At 34.6% G+C, this 15,965-nt stretch overlaps 2 protein-coding genes and 1 long non-coding RNA gene across 5 annotated transcripts; 2 read left to right on the forward strand and 1 right to left on the reverse strand.

Moving 5' to 3' along the window:
• Positions 1-386: 386 nt before the first annotated feature.
• On the reverse strand, positions 387-2,035 carry LOC138126944 (uncharacterized). Its single transcript, XR_011158015.1, has 3 exons — positions 1,719-2,035; positions 818-1,070; positions 387-754 (listed from the first exon to the last, which is right to left on the reverse strand). It is a non-coding gene; the product is annotated as an uncharacterized lncRNA (long non-coding RNA).
• A 21-nt stretch (positions 2,036-2,056) lies between these two features.
• LOC138126929 (E3 SUMO-protein ligase ZBED1-like) lies at positions 2,057-4,881 on the forward strand. Of its 2 annotated transcripts, XM_069042771.1 has the most exons (4): positions 2,058-2,596; positions 2,680-2,959; positions 3,914-4,489; positions 4,554-4,881. In XM_069042771.1, the coding sequence occupies exons 2-4, from the start codon at positions 2,696-2,698 to the stop codon at positions 4,683-4,685; spliced, it is 972 nt and encodes a 323-aa protein (XP_068898872.1). In that variant the 5' UTR covers positions 2,058-2,596; positions 2,680-2,695; the 3' UTR covers positions 4,686-4,881. The 2 variants fall into 2 exon arrangements, with proteins under 2 accessions (XP_068898865.1, XP_068898872.1); XM_069042764.1 differs by having other exon boundaries at positions 2,057-2,596; positions 2,680-4,489.
• Positions 4,882-5,882: 1,001 nt separating this feature from the next.
• DEF8 (differentially expressed in FDCP 8 homolog) lies at positions 5,883-8,723 on the forward strand. Of its 2 annotated transcripts, XM_069049519.1 has the most exons (6): positions 5,883-6,127; positions 6,176-6,333; positions 6,387-6,509; positions 6,558-6,754; positions 7,653-7,697; positions 7,794-8,723. In XM_069049519.1, exons 1-6 carry the CDS (start codon positions 5,981-5,983, stop codon positions 8,465-8,467), a joined length of 1,344 nt encoding a protein of 447 aa, XP_068905620.1. In that variant the 5' UTR covers positions 5,883-5,980; the 3' UTR covers positions 8,468-8,723. The 2 variants fall into 2 exon arrangements, with proteins under 2 accessions (XP_068905620.1, XP_068905628.1); XM_069049527.1 differs by lacking the exon at positions 7,653-7,697 and having other exon boundaries at positions 5,887-6,127.
• The last annotated feature ends 7,242 nt before the right edge of the window (positions 8,724-15,965 follow it).

The raw sequence follows: 15,965 nt of genomic DNA on the forward strand, positions 1-15,965 counted from the left end.
TACAGTTGGCTTAAAAAAAAAACGGGAAATGAAATTTGACCTAATATGAACTGAAAATTTAATTTGTCAATTTGTGTCTGTTTGACAGTAGTATTTCTGACACATAACTGCAGTTTTTTAACCTAAATTCTAAAAGGCCGTTTCAAACTATAAAAATTTAATAAAATCTGACAGAACTTTGTCTGACAGTTCCCGTTTTTTTGAAGCCAACCGTTACACAGACACAGATTAAAGAGATGTATTGGTTATGGTAGGTATTTTAAGAGAAAATTGTTTACGCGAATGTGCATAGCATTTACCTTTGATTTTTCCGTATTTTAATAATGTTGTGTACATTGGGTGATATTGTAAATTATGCGAACGAAGGTGTGCGACCTATAATAGAAGGTGACAGACTTTTTAATCTTGTGCGGTTATTTGAACAATAAAATTTTTGGGTTATGTTTATGTTCCTCAACTATTTTATTATTGACTATTATAAACTATTATACGAGTTTTGTCTAATTCAGTTAAAGCACTTGTCATAACACTTAATAAATCCATGTTTTGTATTCCTGTTAACACTTTCAACTTATAATTATTATCTATAATATTACTGACATCAAACTCCTTAAATTCTTCATATGTGTTTACTTGGATTGCTTTGTCTTCATAGGTTTTTTTATGACAATTTTGTTGTATTACATTTTCTGATAATAGTACCAATGCCTCAGCTGCAAGCCAAGTTGATAGTGGACTGCCCTCACCAGCATCACTAAAAAAATATGAAGCAAATATTTTTATACTTATTGTGAAATACAATCAATAAGAAATTTACCATTCCAATAAAGGATCATTTCTGTCATTGCCATTGTTGCCATCAAAGGTAATTTGTTGTTGTCTATAAATTAAAAAATTAATTGTGCTTTGCTTTATTAACAGTAAAACTTCCAATTCTCTTTTTCTTTTCAGTAATCGACTTGCCCGTTGTTCCTTCTGAGTCTCATTGATTCTTTTGTCATGTGGACCAATTGGCAAACAAAGAGATGGAACCACGTTTTTTTTCAGTTTATGTGCTTTGTTTACATGTTCTAAAATCAAATCACTTTTTAGTTTTTATACATTATTACACATATTATTTATAATATTCACAACTATTTTTTAAGGTTATGGTTATGCAATTAGTGTTTGAACTTGCAGTTGCAGTAATAACAGGTATTTAATCCGTTAATTAGGTAATCTATTATTTAAGGTGATAATCTGATTTAATTTATTAGAGTTGCAGAGTTGAAAAAATGTTTTATCTAATCCCGTGGGATAAATGACACTTATCCCACTCATTTGAGTGGAATAAGGAACTTCATTACTGGACGCATTTCATTACTCCACTCAGTGGGATAAGTGAGCTTCATTACCCCACTCAGTGGGATAAGTAAGTCATTATTCCACTGAGTGGTGTAATGAGACTGGCGGAAATAAATAAGATTTACCTTTTTTTTTAATTCGGGGCGGTCTTAGATAAAATTTTGTACATAACACGTGGGCTAAAGCATATTACAGGAAACTCGTGTGATTACAGATGAACTCGGGCTAACGCCCTCGTCATCTGCAATCTTCACACTCGAATCCTGTAATATTGCTTTTATCCCACTAATTGTGTAAATAACTATTACCAATAATAGCTGGGGAACCTGCAAATTTAACACACTATGGGTACATAGCTAGACCTATTTAGTCACCTTTTAAGAAAAAATCACTATCCTTAAAATGTCGTCCACATACTCTCATAGCTAAAGTCACTGGCTTTCCGATTTTTAAAACTCTTATCCATTCTGAACGCAATTTATCGTTGTATGTTGGAAAATGATGAAATGACACATTAGCACTATATGTTGATTTACACTGCGGTACACAACAATACACTTTACTTTTTGAAAGAGTTTTTTCCATTTTTAAGCATCAATATATATATTTAAATAAAATAACAATGCTGATAACCTTTAAAACCTTGCTTTGTTTACCTACTTTCATTAACTTTACTTTTATCCGCTTGGGTTGAGAGCGCCACTATTTCTCGTAGTGGTGGGCAAAAAATATCGATGTTTTAGAACATCGAGGTTTTCTCGACAACATCGATGAAAACATATCGATGTTTCATGAGGGCGATATATCGAAGACTATCGATGTTTTGCTATTCGATGTTAGCGGTTTTCTCTTCTACGCACGCCCAGAGTCAATCCTTGGCCAACGCAAACCCCATTGGTTTTTTTGCAGCGCAAAGCACGTGCAAAGAACAAAGACAATCCATCACAAAGATTTGAAAGTTGAAACCTGTGGTCTGTGCAGAGGTCTGTGGTTGAAACGGCGTCTCTTTGGCGGGAGAAAGTCTGGATTGATCTGGATGTGGTTGGATTTTGCAGATAGATCCGGTTATGGAATGTGCTAGTTAAGCAAAAAAATCATTGTGATGTGATGTGAAATGTAATTTGGGCCCTGATTAACGTGATTTCGTGACTTCATGTGAACGCAACAGTATATGAACAATTTGGTTTTGGTTATCGCATTGTTGCAGTGGTAGTCGTCCAGTTAAAATTAGTTGGTCACAAGTTACAACAGGGTAAGTGAAGTTCTTTTGTACTTTATTTAATTAGAAGATTGTTGTAGGTAGGTATGTATTCATTATTTTGTTTGTTAATTTAGGAGTTCAGGAAGGGTCATGGGGAAAACAAGCTCCGTCTGGAAGTATTTCACAAAAAGAAGAGATGGATTCGCCAATTGCAATTTGTGTGGAAAAAAACTCAAGACATCCGGCAATACAACAAATCTTTTAGGACATGTTTCGAGAATGCATAAAAACCATGTGGCTGAAGACGTAAAGACGGCTGAAGAAGTAAATCAAAACAAAAGTACAAACAACGAAATTGAACCAGAATCAAACCAGGGCGCCACAAGTGCCGATACAAATAATAATATGTCTAATGTAAGTACCAATAGCCTAGCTAGTACTGTGACCCTTGAGAGTTCATCATCACATATCAAAAAGTCCAATACTATTCCGACAGTTTTTAATGAAATAACACAATTCAAACCAGGCGGTAAAAGGGATTTTGAAACCACAAATTTAATTTTGAAAATGATAATTACAGACAATCTCCCTATGTACTTTGTGGAAAATGCTGGATTTCAAAATTTTTTGCAAAGAGTTCTTCCGCTGTATACACTTCCTAGCAGAAAAACTTTTTCCAGGCTACTTGATTCTAGATACGAAACAATATCTAGAATTTTTCGAGATAGGTTACAAAACATTGACAATTATACACTGACAGCTGATATATGGACTGAAACCCATCAGACGATTAGTTTTTTGGGTATAACACTACATTATCTTGAGGGAAGTACTATAAAAACAGTAAATCTGTGTGTGCATCATCTTGAGAAACGCCACACAGCAGAAAATATTTCTGAGATTTTAAAAATGGAATGTGAGAACTGGAATATTAAGTATAATAAGATTTTGGCCATTGTAACAGACAATGGCCAAAATATGGTAAAAGCGGCATGTGACACCTTTGGATTGAAGGTACATGTGCATTGTTTTGCACATACCTTGAATTTAGTTTCAGAAAATGCTATAAAAAGTGAAACCACTATTTCAGAAGTAATTGATAAAGTGAAACGCATTGTCACATATTTTAAACAAAGTTGTATCGCCGCTGAGGCGCTAAGAGCTAAACAAATTGAAAGCGGTACCAGTGAACCTTTGAAATTAATTCAGTGTGTAGATACACGCTGGAATTCGAAGTTTTACATGTTGGAAAGATTTTTACGTCTTCGCTCTGTTGTGAGCGATATTTTACTTAATGAGCCAAGTGCTCCAAATATGATCAGCGCATATGAAATAAATATACTAAAGGATGTAAAATATATGTTAAAGCCGTTAGAAGTGCTCACCAAGGAAGTATCTGCAGACAAATACGTTACCATAAGTAAAATCATTCCAATGGTTCACTGTCTGAAATCAGAACTCGATAATCAACAAACAGACTCTCCAGAGGTGATTAATTTAAAGCAATCCTTATCGTCCGAAATTCACAAAAGATTTGGAAAAATGGAACATGTTGAAACCCTGGCAATATCAACATTACTGGATCCCCGGTTTAAAAAGCTCCACTTCAAAGATTATGTCGCCGTGGGAAATTCTATTCTTGTTATTAAACGAAAATTGGAAAAACTATTTGCAGTTGATAATGTGGATAATCAAATGGAGAGCAGCCCAATAGAAGAAGAAATAGAAAAAGAAATGGACTTGTGGAAATTACACAAAACCATGGTCGCTGAACACCAAAATAAAGGAACCAGTGAAGACGATATAAAAAATATCATCAATGCAGAAGTGTCACAGTACATTAATAGTCCAGTGTACCCTTTGAAGAGTGATCCCCTGCTGATATGGGAAGCCATGAAGATTACATACCCACATTTACATAAGCTTGCCCTCAAATATTTACAGGTTTGTATTAAGTTATTTATGTATCTATTATTATCAAATTTACCTAAAATCGTTAACTTTACAGATTTGTGCAACTTCAGTACCTGCAGAGAGGCTGTTTTCGAAGACTGGGCAAATCGTAACTGCAAAACGAAGTCGCCTCAAACCTCAGAGATTAAATAAATTAGTTTTCTTGAGTTCAATTGATAATAATTAGGTACTTGCCTTATCTTACCAGAATTGTTTATACTTTATTTTTTTGACATGAATTTTGTTATCTACATATTTACAGAATTTTTTGATTTGTTTTTGTTACTTTTTTATTGTTTCGTAATATTTAATTATTTACAGAATTTCGCATTTTATTTTTGTTACTTTTTTTATCGTTTGGGAATATAACACATTTATTTAAACTTGAACGAGTTTTTGTACCGTACCATAACCCAAAATATCGATGTTTGTGAAATATCGATGTTTCTCTGACAATATATCGACCATCGATGCCAAATTTTTTAAACATCGATGTTGGTAGACATCGATGTTTTTGTTTCGATGTGCCCACCACTAATTTCTCGTTGTGGCGAATACTTTTGCAACACGGCCTCCTAGATATAACGATAGACTTTTAGTCCATCCGGCCGTGCGCATTCGTAGTTCAAGGCATTATTTTTGTTTTGAAGGGTGCGCTGCGGTACGGTGCACGATTGGTTGCCTACTAGCATTTATTTTTTTAACAACATTTTTTTTGCCATTTATACAATTAGAAAACAAGAACAACGGAAACTACACATTGTAAAATTTAATAAAAGAGGTACTGCAACGATTAACAAGGGTTTAATGCTTGGTTTGAGTTAAAAAAAAGTATGCAACCAATATTACACATTTTTGTGCTTTTGACTTCGTTTCAAAAGAGGGAGCTTAGGTACTCCCGTTAAATGTCATGGTAATTATACACTTTAGGTCGACAAATCTGACGCATGCGCAAATGATTGAATCTCACGCGGATTTTCCTAGCGATGTTACCATATTGTTTAATAACAATTTATTTTCAATATTTAAAGTACCTAAAAACAGACAATGCTTCATGCTGGACCCGTATATATTGAGCCTAGTTTTAAATTCACTGAGTTTTGGAATTTCGGAGTTCCATTTGCGCATGCGTCAGATTTGTCGACCTAAACTGTATCTATAATTACCAATGTCATTTCGAAATCACAAACATTTTGCTGACGCGCAGGGCCGAATAAGAGACTTGTCTTTTGTCATATCTAGGAGGCCGTGTTTTGCAAGAATTTGGCTCTCCTACCATGGATGTCTCCTACTGGCTACCACTACTACTGGCTCGCAGATAGCGCCACTAAAATTAAATGTCATTTGATGTTTTGAGTTTTGATGACGTCTGTCAAATGATACGAAATGATTGTTAATGTATACAGTAAATAGGTATTTAATGTATGTATAATTAACTTAGATAAAACTAGTTTGTATTCACCATAAAAGAAAATGTAAATAATGTGTGACACGGGAGAACAGAGTACACTCCTGGCCTCAACTCCGTCATCGAGCACCTCCGGTTGTCTATCAAATGATGAAAGCTCAGATGACCATCTTTTACCTTCCAGTTTAGCAGCAGAAGAGTTGCAGTTAGCCCTAAATAAGGTGTGAGAACTTAATATTAATAATAGATAATAAATATACTAATTTTAGGAAGCCACAGAAGAAGAATTACAGAAGGCGATAAATCGTTGTAAAGACTTAGTTTTAGAAAGCAGTCAGTGTTCTTTAGAGCGCAAATGGCTTGTGAGACATCTAATAGAATTGCGTTTACGTTTACAGGAATGTAGAGAAGCAATGGTTGATCCACAGTAGGTACATTTTTATCTGTTCTATTAATTATTACAATATTTTTTTATTTTAGACATCCTAGGAATAAAAGCAGTGGTGTATCAAGAAGAACTGTAAGAGGACACCATTTAAACTTGCAACCACTGTTGAGGAGTACGTCTTCAAAATATTGTGATCATTGCACAGGCACAATATGGTATGGCTTAAATGTTATTATTACATGTAATATTTCTAAGCATTATAGGAGTGTTGTACAAGCATGGTATGAGTGTGAGGATTGTGGATATGCCTGTCACCATAAGTGTCTCTCGCAAATTATAAGAGAGTGTGCTCATGTTGTGGCCAGTGAACGTGGAGGGTATGAACTAGAAATTTGTCCAGAGGAAGGGTTATCAGCCCAAAAATATTTATGTGCAGAATGTGGTTCACCTTTGCCTCTAAGTAAGTTTCTATTTGTGATCACGTAGCACTTAAAAAGGTTAGATATAGTATGCTTAGGACATTATTAAAAATTGTGTTATTTATTATAAAAAAGAAAATTAAATATTTTAATTAATGATCAAACAACAAAAAAATTAACAACTCTTGAAAATAAACATATCTCACATAACTACCACATATTTTCATGAAATTTTTCATAGCTTATTTTGGTTATATTTGATATCAACAAGTTTAAACCACAAGCACTGAAGTTTAGCATTTATGATTTCATTATGTAATATGACAATTAAAGCATAATTTTGTCATTAACATTATACAGGTATTTCACAGAGTGATAATGAGCCTGACGGAATTGAAAATGCAACCCACAATACATTTCCAAAGTTAACGTGGATATTTGTTTTATGATTTAAAAAACATAGATAAAACATGGTTACCTGTGCAGTTTCGTAAATTTTGACATAAATATCATTCGTTTGGTTAAATGAAATTGTGAAAAAACGAAGAGTTTTTGGGAAAATGTCTAATGTCTGCATAAACGCCCAACGGCAGAAGCATTTTGATTGCATTCGCCATAAATCAAAATCATGTCTGTTTTCTCGTTGTTCGAATACATTTTCATCGTATTTTAACCTTTTCGTAAATGTCAGTTGTGACAAATAAAATTATTGGAAGCAAAGCCATCGTGGATTCATAATTTCACTTTAAAACAATACATTTGAAATTCACTTTGGAAATGTATTGTGGGTTGCATTTTCAATTCCGCCGCTCGTGAAATACCGATTATATTGTAGATATGTATTATATCATTAAAACTACTATTTTTCCAAGAGGACTATATCTAACTAACAAAAAATTACCATTGCACTTAACTACATTGTACTGTATATTGCGCTAGCTGTCCCTAAAGGAATAAGCTGTCTGGGTAGATTGCTATTTCCAGGTAAAATACACAGCTTTTTTGAGGCACTAACCAAATCACGCTGCGCATAACACCACCTCATTCAAAGAACACTCTGATTAATTTTGTTTTTGTTAGATAAAGAGTGGACAGAAGCCCGACGCTGCGACTATTCGGGCCTTTATTATTGCACCGCGTGTCACTGGGGCAGTTCAGCTGTCGTCCCGGCACGGGTGGTACACAACTGGGACCTCACTCCCCAACCTGTCAGCCAAGCTAGTTTGCAGCAGCTCCGAGTAACAGCAAACAGGCCATTGCTGAACTTGGAAAAGCTGAATCCACGTTTGTTTTCTTTTGTCCACGAACTCAGTCTGGTACGTCGCTTGCGACAAGAACTGTACGGGATGAGAAAATATCTGTCCGTGTGTCGAAATGCAAATGAAGATCATTTATTGTGGAAGTACGTCGAAGCACCGCACTTGATTGAAACGCCGGAATTGTACAGTCTCCAAGATTTAGTTGACACCCACTCGGGAGAGCTGCCGTCGAAGCTTCACACCACAATCGACGTGTTCACCAAACATATTAAAGTAAACTGCGAAATCTGTCGCGGTAGAGGTCATATCTGTGAAATTTGCTCAAATGATGAGGTACTATTCCCGTTTGATGCGGCAGCTGTAATATGTAACGAATGTAATGCTGTATTGCATAAGAGTTGCTTTAATAGAAAGAACAATAGGTGTCCAAAGTGTGTACGTTTGGAGCATCGAAAAGAGCAGCAATTGGATGAGATTGATAAAATTGAAGAGTAACTGTGATAATTTGTGTTGCGTAAATTATATTTTTTTACATATCTAAATTATAAAAAACAAATTTAAATACGTATTATCTGTTAGTGTGAACAATCTTCCATATTGTGTTTGAATTGGTTAGCTTGTGCGTAAAGAAATGTTCAATGTTGATTGCTTATTGTATTGTTTTCTCATGTCGCGGTAAACCAGATATTATGGTTTATTAAAGTTTCTTTCCATTGTTTTTTGATCGAATAAAACAATGTACCACCAGCAACTTGTATTTAATTTGTACCCGAAGTATCCCTTTATTTTTCAATGACTTATAAAGGCCCATTTTAAATACAAATTTAAAATCAACCAACGTCCACTCAAAGGTACGAAAAATTCCAGGAGAGAACAGACGTCGAGGAGAAAAGAAACTGCATAAAAGAGAGCTTTTGAGAGGTTGAGCTCATTATTATCTGCCCACTTTGAGGCAGAAAAAAGTTACAGAAGACATCACGCACTGACGAATAGGTACGCCTCGCCATTTCTTAGCACAGATCTTAAGAGGATTTACCAATTTTTGTCGAAAGTAATGTACCTATGTCGTGATAAAAAGTCCTTTCCTTTTCTAATCAGTTCATGGAACTTTATAGCGTTGATTAGCTCTGTGACAGTTTTGGCGGGAATAAATGTCACTTTGGGTTAACAACGTTCAAATACGTCAATTCTATTGATACAAGTTGTCGACTAAAGAGACAATCTGGCTCTACCGTGATAAAGGGCTAGGGCTGCCGCTGCCTATGCTGCAAGGAAGCGTGTAATATGTCCCATTCATTGACAGTAGTATTACGCTCCTTAAAATAAATAGGGAAAATACCCTCGCCATCCCAAAAGATTGTAGCCATAATTTTTTGGGTCGATTTTGACACCTTTACATTCTTGGGGGTGCCGCACCGTTATAACGCCACTCCATGGATTCCCGTTTGCTTTCAGGATCATAATAAAAAAAACATTGTTTCGTCTCCCATAACAATGGAATCGATTATTTTTGTTTGTTTGCTGCTGCAGAGCTCTAAAACTGCATTAGCACATCGCACGATCCTGCTTCTGAACGGCGGAAAGAAGTTTTGGGGTCCATCTTGCACTAGTTTTTTTAATATAAAAATGATCATGGAGAACACGATACATGGTACTTTTGAAAAGGTCTAACCTTTCGGCAATCTCCCTTATCTTCAATCGTCGACTACTCAACACCTCCTGCTAAATGAGATTGATTGTTTCCCGAGTCAACACTTCAACAGGACGACCCTCATGTTGCACATCTTCAACCGATTCTCTGCCAAGCCGAAATTCTTTGACCCAGTCTTTTGCTGTGGGATATGAAGATTGTCGAGACGTTTTTTGATTTCAGTCAGGGATTGACCCTCTTTGGACGCTACGGTACTCAATTTTTAGGATTTTAAAAATAATTAACAACAACGCCAATGCGCCGTGCGTATTAGCCAAAAAACAGTGAAATTTTCGCACTATTTTCAGTTTTTGCTGAATATCTCCTAAGGTATGAGTCTTATAGAAAAAGTTGAACTAACCTTTTCTAAACTAGATTAGATTCACTAAAATTTGAGGTTCAAGTGAACTCTGTGCATCCAGTAGTTTCTGAGATACTGATCTTCAAAAAAATTGGGTATTTTTTCCAAAAAGTGAAAAAGTTTTGTTTACGCTGTTGGTCCAATTTTTTCGCATGTCTACTCTCGTAAAACTATTCATTCAGGCAAGTGATTCCAACCTTCACCTGTATACTGTCCATAAAATGCTACCTTTTTTTCATTCAGCTTGGTTACTATTTCTACGCAAAGAGTGCCCACTTATATCTGCAAGATACGATGGCTCTAGAAAAGCGGATGGATCCAACTGAGTTTGAGATGTTCACAGAAGGAGATTTTACAATCCACCGATCCGATAAGTTTTGGTCGGACCTATGGTCAGACTTGATAATTGAGCAGAAGGTGATGCGGTCTCTGAAAACCTACGGTGGATTGACACAGGGGCATGGACGCATGGAGTCTTCAGCAGTGTGCTGGCACGGTGGACCGTAGGAATGGTGTTCATGGTAAACATTTATGCGAGGATAGGTGCCCCTCGGAGCTGAATTAAAGCTAAATAAATCTACTTCATTATCTAAGTATGACTTTTATCATGGGAGGAGTATTTTTGATGATATTTAACAAAATAAGAGACATAAACAAAACTTTTTCACTTTTTGGAAAAATTATACAAATTTTTGAAGAGCTGTATCTCGGAAACTACTGGACGCATAGAGCTCACTTATGCCTCAAATTGTAGTGAATTTAATTTAGGTTAAAACAGGTAAGTTCAACATTTTCTATGAGACTCATACCTTAGAAGATATTGAGCAAAAACTGCAAATAGTGCAAAAATTTCGCTGTTTTTGGCTAATACGCAGCGCACACAAGTCTTTCGAAGTCGCAAATTTGGTTTTTTAGTCTTGGCTGAGGTACACACAACATACTAAAAAATTAAACTACATGGACTGGACTAAAATGTTTTTGTAAAAAAATTAAGTTATTCGTAAATTTTTTGATAATGTGTTCACGTGTTATTTTTATTTATGTATTATTTATGTAAGTTGCTTGCAATTTCTGAAACATATTTGGCACACAAAATGACTGTATTCGGAAATGCAGCGAAATTTCTGGAGAACATAGGTCACAAGGATATTTTGATATTTCCAGTGCTATGAGAAATCTATTCCAAGAAAGAAACAAAGAAACCACTCTCAGATTCAGTTTGCCTTCTGGATTACAACTAAACAATCCCGTATGTTTTCTTGTGAAATGGAATTTCCTCTGTGGACATTGTGCCTAAAGTTGATTTACATATTTGCCATCACTAATTGAGAAAAAACGGAGTTTTTGAAAAGAATTAGGTACCTTTTTAAACTTGAACATGCTGATTTCAAAGGGTGAATCAATGGAAAGAAGATTTTATTTGGCACATACGTATTTCGATTTTTTCCCCAACTTGAAAAATACGATTAATATGATTTGATAAAGCAAACCGAAATTGTGAAAATTGTAATAAGTATAACTTGATCAGAAGTTTCGCAGACGAGTGAAGTAACAAATTAATGCCCAAATGAGGTAAAACGTAAAAATGTAAGCTTGTAAAGTGAAAATTGCAACGGTAATATTATTTTTTATACAACTGACATTAAAAGTGACGTTTTTAGTGGAAGCTAATTTGATTAAAAATTGCTCTTTATAACTTATCGTGTTAATAGTAGTTTTTTAGAATCTGCGTCTCTAATAGGTCTATTGTTGTATTCAATTTGGAGTCGTTTATGGCTATCTCTTAAAGCACTCGTAGTTTAATAGATCTCTAAGAAAATTTTTATCAATATTTCAGTGTATTATTGTCATTTTCACCAAAAAACTTCCAATATTAATGTTCAAACTCTACTTTTTAACATATGTTGCAGATGTAGTTGCATCCGTTACCTTGAATTACCAATTAATACAAAATTCCCTAGAATTTGAAAATGTAATTTTTTTATTTAAAAATTAAAACAAGGGTGCAAATTCTAAAAAATAACATAAAAACTTGTTTTATAAGGGCATTGGCGCACTCGTTCCATACAAAACTCCCTTACGGGTCGTTTTCTACACCTGGAACTCGTGCGCCAAATCAACCCTTATAAAACTCGTTCTTTAATATACTATATTTGACGAGTTTGTGTGTAAATTGGGCCTTTTTTGGCACGCGTGGGCCATTTTAAAACGCGAGTGAAACGAGTTAAATTTTTGAAATAAAATTTGTTATTTTCTCAAAAAAATTGTTATGTAAGGTACCAATTTTTTTCATTCATCGTTTAGGTAGTAGGAAGGTCTATCAGATAGAGAAGAAAAAAGTGGGGGTTGTCATTTAAGAAAATTGGTGATGACGTCATAGCTCAAAAATGGATGACGTCATGAACAAGTGAAGCCACTTAAAATAAGCATTATTAAAAACAAAAATTGACCTGTTTCAGCGTTTTCGGCAAATGTCATTAGTTTTGAAATTACTCAATTTATTCCATAAGTAATTTCCATACTGTATATAAAACTGAATGTCTGTTTATATATTTTGTATGCAAATCTACAGTTTTACTCCGATCTTGATGAAATTTTGTACACTTGATCTTCAAAACAAGAAGAAAATTATTGTCTACTTTAATTTTACAAAAACCAACCCTTACTACCATTTTCAACCCTGTTAAGAAAAAAAGACAGTTTTTTCGAGTTGGAAATACCCCCGCCTTCGCCGCTTCACCCCTATTTCATCCTCTGAGTATATCGTCACCTTCGCCGCTTGACACCCACAAAAAGCAACCCCTATTATCATTTTTAAGCCTGTTAAGCACAAAAAAAGTTTTTTCGAGTTGGAAATCGCGTTTGCATGATATGTTCAAATGTCATAGTTACATTTGGTTGTTTATAAAAGTAGCAATTTCACAAAATGTGTTTGAATGATTGTGTTTTACCGGAAGATGTCTTAAATGAAGCAGAACAAGCTTCAAATAGCTTAATAGCGGAAAAATCAAAAGGCAGGTCTCTGAAATCAAACGAGACAATCAAACAATAGGAAGATCTAAATAAGGTTACAACTGAAAATAAAAGTGTTATGTTGGCGTATTTTCATGAATTGGTAAGTGATAATAGTGTTAGTTTCTTATCGTATTGATCTTTTTGTTTATATAGTCGAAGAAAAAAGTAGTCTACAGTAAAGTTTTAATTATTCTTCGTAAAAAGACAAACTTCATATTGAAATTACTGCGTTTATCACAATACATGAAAGTAGAAACATAATTTTAAAACATTCTGAAATTTGCGGGCAAAGCCGTGGGTAAAAGCTAGTCATAAATATAACTATTATGTTTCACTGAATCATTATTTGTTTTTTATACCTTGACAACGAGATATATTAATAAGTAGGCGTATAAATCATAATGCCCGCTTATTACGCCCGCTCAAACAAGTCGTCATAGATACGAGCCACCGCAAACTAGGAAATTTAGTTCACAATTTATAATTTTTTTAAATTTTCACAAACTCAAATGCAGTGAAACATAAAACGTTGTATGCACCACGGGCATTACTCGATGTTTATGCTCTCGTGCACCTTAAAAACTCTCGGGCCTGGCGGCCCTCGACCTTTTAAACTGGTTGCCCTCGAACATAAACATCTTCATAATGCCCTTGATACATAAATAACTAATATTAACAGATATTAAGATTAAGAGTCAAACTTAAATGTGGTGATGTTTTTCAGAAAAAACAAAAAAATTGGTGGCATAGCTAATAAGCCAGCGACTTGTTCTTGTTTCTTGTAGATGTTAACAATAGATACCTAAGGAACTTTCCCTCCAAAGTGGATTACAAAAGTCGGATGTATCTTTTACATCCGACTTTAATTTCCAGGGATAACAAGGTTAGGTATTTAGACTGAATAGTCCAACCTTCGTCCAGGGCTAACCATGTGCTATTTAGGGAAATACTTGGCATTTCTTCACAACTCGATACGGCAAACGAAAAATCTTGGATCCAACAAAACTAGCTATAGATGAATTAGTTCGACATGGAGACCCAAAGTAGAAACAAGAGGGCACGAATAAAAGCAAAAGCCCTACAGAGATCAAAATACGTTACAAAAGGACCCCCAACAGTTTTTAACAAATATGGGTCTTGCTTTACCTACTTTGAGGTGTTGGTTGGCCTAAAAGATTATTCCATTCTCAAAGTGAGTCTTCCGGATTATTGTCTTGATGGATTATCATCCGAACGGATAAAATTGGTCCGGAAAACTCAGGGCCCCCGCAAGTACGTGTTCAAAGCGTGCGGTGCACGCGGGCGGCATCTCCAAGGGGCGGCAAATAGCCTCTTGGCGACGCTGTACGTGTTTCACATTTTAAAACTTTAACAGAAAAAAATTACACTGCATGCACATAAAACTAAAATTTTAATAATTTATTGCGCATAAGATAAAGTCTATTTTTTAATCAAAGAACCACAACACCGCAATTTACACCCAAAATAGAGTTGACAACATTGTACACTTTTGACATAGGGTGAAAAAACTCATCATATAAAAATTGAGGTTATTAGAGATATTAGTAGCGCAGCATGTTAATAAAGTTAATAACAACTAATAACAACTAATTTGAGAGTTTAATAAATGTCTTACTTTGTGAGGCATTTTTAATAACACGTTCAAATTTTAAAGCGAGTTTGCGTACTTTCAAGGACATTAAAAATGACAGGCGTTGGCTTGAATAGCCAATAGATATCATTAAATTCCCTAAATTTAGTAAAATTTTATATTTGCAAACCTAAATCACCAAGTCGTGGTTCTTTGATTAAAAAACAGCCTATAGTTACATATTTACGAAATGAGTGCGAGAATAGTTATTTTTAGAATCTGCGTCTCTAATAGGTCTATTGTTGTATTCAATGTGGAGTCGTTTATGGCTATCTCTTAAAGCCCTCGTAGTTTAATAGATCTCTAAGAAAATTCTTATCAATATTTCAGTGTATTATTGTCATTTACACCAAAAAACTTCCAATATTAATGTTCAAACTCTGCTTTTTAACATATGTTGCAGATGTAGTTGCATCCGTTACCTTGAATTACCAATTAATACAAAATTCCCTAGAATTTGAAAATTTAATTTTTTTATTTAAAAATTAAAACAAGGGTGCAAATTCTAAAATAGTTATTTATGCAACAAGTGAGTAAAGTAATACATTTTTTACGAGAAGGAAAATTTGCAAATCCGCCGAGTAAAAAAAGATACTTTACTAACGAGTTGCATACAAAATTTTTTTGGCGCTCGTAAGTTTAGATAACAATTTTTTCGACACTCAAAATTTGAAAATTTTCTCCTGTGTGAACCCGTGGACCTTTAAAACACTCGTTTTAAATTGGCTCACTCATGCCAAAAAATTCCCAATTTACATACGAACTCGTTAAAAAAACTACTAATTATGAATGAAAAATTTTATAATTGCGTTAAAAAATGACACGTTACGACACATGTTTTAACGTAAAATGCGTGCAAAAATGAACCGCTATGACACTTTTTTTAACGCTTCTTGGCCGATTCAAAAATCACATATTTTATGAACGCAAACGAATGAAAAAACTTGCACTTTTTTTGCCGGACGTTAAAAAAATATTTTTTGAACTCATTACCTTCAAAATCACATTTCGCGACCGCATACCATTTTGAAGCACTAGTGCGTGAAATCGACGTTAGCGCATTAGTGCGAATGCTTTGGGATTACTTTGAAGCACTAGTGCGCGAAATCGACGTTCCAAAAAGCATTCACCTTTTTGAGCATTCTGAAAATAATTTGACTTGATAACAATAAACTGGTTTACAAAACGCCATTTCTCCAATTAGGATGATGAAAATTTCGAAAGAGTGAAAATAAATTATTATTATTAGTTCGATTGACACTTTGGCAAGCGCATG

This window comes from Tenebrio molitor, chromosome 1 (assembly GCF_963966145.1).
Source record: "Tenebrio molitor chromosome 1, icTenMoli1.1, whole genome shotgun sequence".
Classification (NCBI taxonomy): Eukaryota; Metazoa; Arthropoda; class Insecta; order Coleoptera; family Tenebrionidae; genus Tenebrio; species Tenebrio molitor.